The following is a 9,472-nucleotide window of genomic DNA, read 5'->3' as shown; positions in this document are numbered from 1 at the left end:
GGGATCTTACTCTCTAGCAGGGGTAGCAAATTAGTAGCCATAAGTTTCTAATTTTTAAGAGGTCTCAGTCATCTATTTTGTCTTCTATGGCTTGTGCATTTTTTATGTTTGATATTGTATGCATGCCATGTATTAGAGCCATTAAGTTTGTCCCAAGTTTTTAATTGATGATCTTTATTGTTCCAGGTTTTAAGTTAGGTCTTTGATCCATGTTGAGTTTGTTTTTATATATGATGTGAGGTATGGGCCTTGTTTCACTCTTCTGCAAATTAATTTCCAGTTTTTCCGGCACCATTTGCTGAAAAGATGATTTATGTGTTTTGGTCCTTTGTTAAAGATCAGTTGACTATATGTGAATGGATTTACTTTTTGGTTCTCAATTTTGTTCTATTGATCTATGTATCTTTTGTTGTATTAGTACCAGGCTGTTTTGACCGCTTTGGCTCTGTAGTAAATTTTTAAATTTGGGAGTGAGAGGCCTCCAATTTTGTTCTTCTTTTTAAGGAAAGGCATAACAAGAAGCCAATTTCCCTGGCAAATTCTAACTCCTCTTTTAGCAAATCCAATCAGACAATAGGTTGAAACAGTCTTACAAGCTTTCTGTAATCATAATTCCCAATATTCATTTCTATCACACATAAATATCTACTTTGCAGTAGTTGTTAGTGAAGTACTGTCACGTCAGTTCCAACCCATAGTAACCCTGTATAGAGTTTCTGAGGAGTGACTGGTGAGCTTGAACTGAAGAACTTGCAATTCAAACTGACCTTGCAGTCCAGTGCATTAACCCACAATGCCACACCAGGACTGCACTTTACAGTATAGTCGGCAGGGGAAATCTTATGTACATAAGAAAGTCAAATAAATAAACATTTTCCCCTAGTTTACTAATTCAGCCTATGTCTTGATTCATGTATCTACTCACAGAACACTATTGTTCCAAAGTTGTGTATAAATCACCATTTACCTCTATCCCAATTAGCCCGTGCACACTGTTGTCTTCACCTATTTTCATCATTCTTCTACCACCCTCCCTCTTTTTGCATATTGCCCACCCTCTTCTTGCATATTGCCTTAATCCTCTGGCCAGTGAATTACTCTCCCCTCCCTGCCACTCCTGGTAACCATCAAAGAATGTCTCTTTACTATGGAAACCTTTCATTAAGCTTTTCAAACAATATTTGTCCTTTTGTAATTGATTAATTTCCCTCAGCATAATGTCCTCCAGGTTTATCCATGTTATGAGGAGTTTTGCAGAGTCATAATTATTCTTTGGGGTTGCATAGTATTCCATTGTGCCTATGTACCAAAGTTTGTTTGTCCATTCTTCCATTGATGGGCACTTAGGCTGTCACTATCTTTTTGCTATTGTGAATAGTGCTTCTATGAGCACCAGTGTCCATATATATTCATGTCCTGTCTTTCTTGAGGATATATACCTAGTAGAGGGATGGCTGGATTATAAGGTATTTCTAGTTCTAACTTTCTGAGAATGCACCATACCACTTTCCAGAGTGGTCGGACCATTCTACAGTCTGACCAGCAGTGTAGGAGGATCTCTTCACACCCTGCCTGCATGTTGTTTTTATTTTTTTGACCATCGCTGTTAATACTAGGATAAGATGATATCTCACTGTTGTTTTGATATGCATGTCTCTAATGGCTAATGGGAGTCCTGGTGTGGTGCTGTGGGTTAATGCTCTGGACTGAAAAGTTGGTTTGAACCACAGGTCAGTGGTTCAAGCTCAACAGCTGCTTCTAGGAAACTCTATACAGGGTCACTATGGGTGGGAACTGACTCGAAGGCATTTAACAACAACAACAATGGCTAATGATTGTGAAAATTTCTTGATGTTTGTTGGCTGCCTGAATGTCTTTCTTGGTGAAATATCTGTTCATGTGCCCATTTTTAAATTGAATTGTCTTTTTCTTGTATAGGTGTTGTAGTTTTCCATAAATTTAGATATTAGTTCCCTGTTTGATACATTAACGCAAAAAAAAAATTCCCAAGCTGTGGGATCCCTTTTTACTAATTTAATGAAATCTTTTGATGCATACAAGTTTATAATTTTTAGGAAGTCCCAGTCATCTATTTTGTCTTTTATTGTTCGTGTGTATTTAGTTATTTATTTTTGCAATGTTTGATACTATATGTATGCCATGTGTTCGATCCCCCAAGTTTGTCCCTGTTGTTTCTTTGATGATCTTTATAGTTCTAGGTTTACCATTAAGGAGACAGACTAATGACCTGTGCTGGTCGACCAGACATGGTGTGGTAATTTTAAGCTACTGTGAGTGGCTTCAGAGACAAGACAGTGTATTGGCATTGTAAAACATAATGGTGAATAGCAGAGATAAAGGTATGATTATTTTTTCTTCCCACCCCCAACTCTTTGATGATCAGAGGCATGACCAGGCCCCACCTGTGTGAACCCTCAGAAAAGCTCCTGCTCTCCTGGAGGTTGGGCCTGAAAGGACTTGAGTGCAGCTGTTGTGAGTCCCATTAACCCCAGCAGCTGGATTCAGATGAACCCTGCTCCAAACCTGCAAAGGTGACCTTGGCCATGGACTAGTTCTGATTAGGAGAAGCAGTTGAACAGATGCATATGGGGCATGGGGATTGAAAAGGAGACAGATGATCCATGATTGCTGGGAGGCACAATGTGGCCATCTTGAACTTTCATGGGTGGCTTTGAAGGCAAGAGAATGGTTTTGAGACAAAGGCATATGACTTATTGATAAAGAAAAGATATGAAAAATTTCTCGTACCCCACATTACTCTAGTGACCAGAGGCATGGCCAGCCCCCACCCATTTACACTCCCAGCAAAACTCCTGCTCTCCAGGTAGTTGGATATGCATAAATGTGTGTGGCCAGCTTGAAGTACCAATCCTGATACCTGGAATCAGTTGTGACCTGCTCTAGACCTGCCAAAGCTGGTTCTGGCCAGTCCTAACTAATAGGACCTCTTGCCTCAGCTGCCCTCTGAAACAACTAAAAAAAATCCTGATAACTCATCGGCTTGAGGGACACAAACTACTTCCAGATTGGGTGCATAGAACAGATAATACCTAGCTCCACAAAAACTCCATCAAGGGCCAGAGACTCATTGCTCATCCACCATGTGAGGTCCTTGGCTGGCAGATGACCCCAGAATTTTATCCTTTCTTGGTCTGGCACCTACCCTTGTTTTTTCCTTTCATTTTTCTGGTTTTCTTATTCTTTATTCCTCCTCTTCCTCTCTCTACCTACCCTTTCATTTTATTCTTTCTGTCTCTACTTTCATTTCTTCTTTTTTTCTGCTTTTCTTTCCCAACCATTGCTGCTTCTTTCTTTCTCCCTTCCACCTCTCTCTATTGGTCTTTTTTTCTCTTGAGTTTTCTTTATGACTCTCTGATCCTTTTCCTTTTTACCCATTCTTTTTCAAATTGTGATTAGTTCTTTTCCTTTCTGTATTTTCACTTCCATGGTTTAATTTTTTTTCCCTTCTCCCTCTTTTCTCTTTTTGGTTTCTGTATTCTTTTTCTAGCTGTTGTGTGCTTTTTTTTCCTTTACTAGTTTCTTTTTCACTGATGTTTACTTGTTTGTTTGTTTTCCTTTCCTCTTGTATGTGTTTTCTCTTCTTGCCTCACCCAATAGAGGAAAGAAACCTTGCCAATAAAGCAAAGCCACAACCATAGCCTCTGCACCCCACCCACCTCACAGGAGTCACTACCAGCTGCTATACAACTGATCAACAACAATAACAAACATCAGCCAAACCCATCCTAACCGAAGCTGCATGGATGGTAAACAGAAAATCATGCACATGCTTCCAACCCTTAATCACAGCCACCAGGAGGCAGTTGGTGAGTGCCTAAGAATACACCAACATACAGTCATCAACTTAATGCAAATACAACAATATCACATTGTCTTGGAAGCAACAGGCCATTTGTGCTCACATGAAGAAACAAGACAGAGTGACTCAAATAAGTGACCAAGAGGTAGACCTATGAAATGTTTTTGAGGGAAAAAAAGGCACTGAAAGTATGTGAAAAACAATTCAAGAGAATAATATTTAGGTACCTCCAAATGATTGATAGGTTAAAGAAAACAAGGCGGAATTCAGGAAAACATTACAGGAACAAACAAACAAAACAAAGGATTGGAGACAATATAAAATCTGAGAATAGAAATCCAGATGATACTAAGCTTTGAGCTTTAAGATAAATGTATCAATATTAGTAAGATAGAATAACAGTCAGAAAAAAAAGGAGGGGGAAAAGCATATAATTCATGAGGGTCACCATGAATAATAACTTATAGGTGATCAGAATTCCAGAACAGAATGAGACACAAGAAAGTACAGAAAATATAGTCAAAGAATTATTGGAAGAAAACATCCCTAACATTCAAGAAACTGAATGAATTGCAAACAGAATAGATCCCAAAAGAAAATCACCAATACATATCATAATAAAGCTCTCCAAAATCAAAGCCAAGTGAAGAATCTTGCAAAGAGCTTGGGAAAAATAAAAAGTTAACCTACAAACACAAATCAATAAAACTAAGCACTGGTTTCTCAGTAGAAACCATGCAGGCAAGAAGGCATTGAGAAGACATATATTCAAAGCTCTGAAAGAAAAATAATTGTCAACCAAGAATCATAAACCCAGTGAAACTCCCTTAAATACAATGGTGAAATTAGAGCATTTCCAGATAAACAGAAATGAAAGGAATTTGTAAAAACCTGACCAGCTTCACAAAAAACCCTAAAAGGAGTCCTTTGGACTGAGAACTGACAACATGTGAGATTGATATACACGGCAACACCACCCAGAATTCAATCCAGAAATAGAAGTATCCAAAGTAAAACAAACCCACAGGACTGAAAAATAGGGAAGCAGAAGTATCAATTTATTATGAAGACACTTACAAAGCAAAAATAAGAAAAAGTGTAGTTACTCAACTTTCAAATGGCTAGAAGTCAAGTAGATTTCAAAATAAAACAAACTGTTTTAAATTGGGGAATAAGTTAATAAAATACAGGGAGTCTTGGTGTGGCACTGTAGGATAAGCAGTGAGCCTCAAGGTTGGTTTGAACCACAAGGTCAATGGTTCAAACCCACCAACTGCTTCTCAGAAACCCTATACAGGGTTGTTATGAGTTGGAACTGACTCAACGACACTTAACTACAATAACGTCAGAGAAAATTAATACACCTTCACATCAAATAAAGAAAAAGGGAAACCATAAAGATGTACTAAACATTAAACAGCAGTGAAGAAATTGACAAGGAAACACACAAACAAAATGAACCCAGCACATAAAATTAGGTAGAGCAAAGAAGCCAGCAGTACCACATGCACACACATGCACACACACACACACAATACACACAGCAAATTGACAGCAATCAATTCATGCCTATTGATAATTGCACTAAATGTCAATGGATTAAATGCACTGGCCAAGAGACTAAGAGCAGCAGAATGAATAAGAAAATAAGGTCCTTCAATATACTGTCTACAAAAGACACACCTTAAATGGTCTGTGCTCTGAAGGCAGAGGAAAGGCTGCCTAATGAGGGGCACCATGCTTAAGTTGAGTGTACCCCTCTGTCGCTCTGCCAGCGGCATGGTGCCCTCTGGCTCAGTGGTGGTAGTGGCAAAGAAGCAGCCCTCCCTGACTCCAGCAGGGGCCTGGAGCTCAAGTCCTGGTGGAGGTGGAGCCTGGTGTTCTATCTTTGCTTCTATGGCTTCATTGTGCAGATGCAGTCCGGGGAGAGTTTTATCACAGCTTACCTCTTGGGGGACAAGAACTTCACCAAAGAGTAGGCACCATCACTTCCTTTGCTACAGACCTTGTGAAGATCCAGTGGGCCCTTTGGTACACGTTGGTCATCACACATGTCATCATCACCCAGGCTGGCCTGGTTTTCCTCATGTACAGCACAAGCAACATCTGGGTCTGCTACACCACCTTTGTGCTCTTCTGTGGTGCCTAACAGTTCCTGGTGCCTACTGCCGTGTTTCAGATTGTGTCATCTCTGTTAAAAGAACTCTGTGTCCTGATCTTTGGAGTCAACACATTCTTTGCCACCATCCTCAAGACCATGATCACTGTTACCATGTCAGATAAGTAGGGCCTGTGGCTCCCAGTTCCTCATCTACTCCAGGCATTTCCTGGTGCTGTTCATGGTCTACTTCTCAGGGGTTATATTGGTGCACCTGCACCACTGTCCCCAGGGCTGCCACCATTGCTGGCCCAGGAGATGATGAGCCCAGTAGAAAAGACCACAATGGTACTAGGTGTGCAAGACAGGGGCCTTGGCATCCTGCAGTACACTGTCCCCATGAGGAAATTGCATAGGCCCTAGGGCTGGCCACCCACAAGCAGAACCCTCTACCAGAGGAGAAGGCCTGAGCCACCTGATGGACCTCTGACAGGAAATGCTCCATTTCCAGGACCCCTGACACAGAAGACCAAATATAGAACAAGTCAGGCCTCAACATTTCAGATGGACTATGTCCCCTACCTGCTGGCATCAGTGAGCTGGGCTCTGAGTTGACTAAATCCATTGTTCAGGTTTCAAAGACAATGACAAATGGGGACAGAAGGAGGCAGCCTTCTCTGTGACTGAAGTGGCTGAGCTGTCACAGTAGTCTAGGGTGTCCCCACCCACCCTCAGACTGTAGTTCTGGTCATAGCACAAAGGCTACTGGGGCCCCTCAGGACAATTGCCTGGCCGTGCTGCCCCAGGCTGCTCTTATCTTGAGTAGTGGGTGGTAGGGGTTCTTGTGTCCACTGTGTGGCATCTTGACCTCACCCTACAGTCAAATTCCATCTGTATCCAAAGCCAGAGAAGGGCTCCAGATGCATTTGTCCCAGTGACCCAGGGAATACCAGCCTCTCACAGATGTCCTGAGCGACCAGGTCAGGTGTGAGAGCTGCAGTTGAAGAACAAGGCATAGCCCCCAGATCCTGGATCCTAGCTAAGCTGTCACATTTCTAGTCTTCCCAGGTGTTTGATCTACAAACAATGCTGTTAGTTTAAAAACAAACAAACAAAACTGACATTGTTGTTGTTATATGCTGTAGAGTTGGTTCTGACTCATAGTGACCCTGTATAGGGTTTCTGAGGAGCATCTGGTGGGTTTGAACTGCCAACCTTGTAGTTCAAATTGACCTTGTGGTCCAGTGTTTGTCTTACAGTACCATACCAGGACTGTATCAGTGGGTGAAATGTAAAAAAAAAAAAAGAGAGAGAGAGAGAGAGAGAGTGAGAGACCTTACAAACAAAGACAAAAATTTATTGAAAACCAAAGAATGTAAAAAAAAAAAAGAAAGAAAGAAAAACCCAAGCTAATAGCAATCAAAAACAAGCAGAAGCAGCAATATTATTTCCTGATAAAATACAGTTTAAGGCAAAAAGTCAGCATAAGAGACAATGAAGGACATGAGTAAGGCTTTATGAGTAAAGTTTCCAGTGAAAGAACTTCAAAATACATAAATCAAACTGTAATAAAATTGAAGAAAGAAATAGACAACTCTACAATAATCATAGTAGATTTTAATACACTACTTTCAATGAAGGACAGAACAACTAGAAAGAAACTCCACAAAGACAGAGAAGAACTAAATAACACAATCAACTAGACCTCATAGACTTATATAAAGAAACTCCACAAAGACACAGAAGAACTAAATAACACAGTCAATCAACTGGACCTCATAGATTTATACAGAGAACTCAGCCCAACAACAGCACAAAAGCATTCTTTTCCAGTGCACAGGGAACATTCTCCAGGATAGATCATGTGTTAGGCAACAAAGCAAGCCTCAGATCACAATGTTATGAAATTAGAACTCAACAATAGGAAGATCAAGGAAACAAAATCATACACATGGAAACTGAATAACACCCTGATTAAAAGTTACTGGAATGAAGTAGGGGGAGACGCACAAAAACTCTCAAACTCTCAGATAGTACCCATTTGATATAGCTTTGATGGCTTGATGACCAGAGCTTGACTAGAGAAAGATAAAGAAATTTGATAAAGGAGCCAAGTACAAAATGTTACAATTTGATGAACTTGACCTATATTTATGATGTAGTAGTTCAAAATACCAACGGAGAGGAAAGGAGGCTTCACATCAAGGATCAATCCTATGCCCTTGGTATACAGGGTTGATAGGGATGGGCAACTTAGACATTGGCTACCTAAAATGGGGGGTGGGTGGGATGGCTATAAAGGCACAAAGTGGCTGGTTTACACATTTTCAAGAAGGAGTTTAGTTTCAGATTGTGCATGGGAAGGTGGCCCCACTGAATAGCTTTCATCTTGTCTAGATGGGTCTGGTGAAGGGAGATGGAGATAAGATTCTTATGATTCAATAGTGAGTAATTGTTATCATGACTAATTGTGATTGTCACAACTGTAAAGGTAGAAGTCGTGTAACCAAAAGGGAGGAATAGTTAACTTGCATTCCAGGAACAGAGGACCCTAGAACCATCAAGGGATAAGAGCATGAGCAAAATGTGGGACCCTTTCCAGGGTCTGAAAGCAGAGAATATCAGAAAGATGTTTACCTATGCTTTATTGACTACGCAAAGCCTTTCGATTGTGTGGATCATGACAAGCTATGGACAACATTGCAAAGTGTGAGTATTCCAGAACACTTAATTGTACTTATGAGGAATCTTTACCTGGACCAAAAAGCAGTTGTTCGCTAAGAACATGGGAATACTGAATGTTTTAAAATTGGGAAAGGTGTGCAACAAGGTTGTGTTCTTTCACCATACTTATTCAACCTGTATGCTGAGGCTTTCTGCTCCCATAAAGATTTACAGCCTCGGAAACCCTGTACAGGGTCGCTATGAGTCGAAACCGACTCCACGGCACATAATAACAACAACATGCTGAACAAATAATAGGAGAAGCTGGGTTTGATGAAGAAAAATGTGGCATCAGGATTGGAGGAAGACTCATTAACAACCTGTGATATGCAGATGATATAACCTTGCTTGCTGAAAGTGAATAGAACTTAAAACATTTACTGATGAAAATCAAGGAGCATAGCCTTCGGTATGGATTACATCTCAGTGTAAAGAAAACAAAATTCCTCACCAATGGACCAATAAACAACATTCTTATCAACGGAGAAAAGATTGAAGTTGTCAAGGACTTCATTCTTCTTGGATCACCTATCAACACTCACGGAAGCAGTAGTCGACATATTGCATTAGGCAAATCTGTTGCACAAGACCTTTTTAAAGTGTTGAAGAGCAAAGATGTCAGCTTGAAGACTAAGGTGTGCCTGCCCCAAGCCATGGTATTTTCAATAAGCTCATATGGATGCGAAAGCTGGACAGTGAATAAGGAAGACCGTAGAAGAATTGATCCATTTGAGTTATGTGTTGGAGGAGAATATTGAAAGTGCCATGGGCTGCCAAAAGAACCAATAGATCTGTGTTGGAAGAAGTGC

General features: G+C 40.5%; 1 protein-coding gene across 1 annotated transcript in view; it reads right to left on the bottom strand.

Moving 5' to 3' along the window:
• The window catches only part of HEPN1 (hepatocellular carcinoma, down-regulated 1), an 18,027-nt gene extending 12,405 nt beyond the window's left edge, over positions 1-5,622 (bottom strand). The window contains 1 exon segment of the mRNA XM_006878376.1: positions 5,598-5,622. Within this exon segment, the coding sequence (XP_006878438.1) occupies positions 5,598-5,622 (25 nt within the window).
• Between the last annotated feature and the right edge of the window lie 3,850 nt (positions 5,623-9,472).

The sequence above is a fragment of the Chrysochloris asiatica genome, unplaced genomic scaffold (genome assembly GCF_000296735.1).
Source record: "Chrysochloris asiatica unplaced genomic scaffold, ChrAsi1.0 scaffold00107, whole genome shotgun sequence".
Classification (NCBI taxonomy): Eukaryota; Metazoa; Chordata; class Mammalia; order Afrosoricida; family Chrysochloridae; genus Chrysochloris; species Chrysochloris asiatica.
Note: the sequence above shows the minus strand (reverse complement) of the source record. Positions and strands in the feature narration are given on the sequence as shown.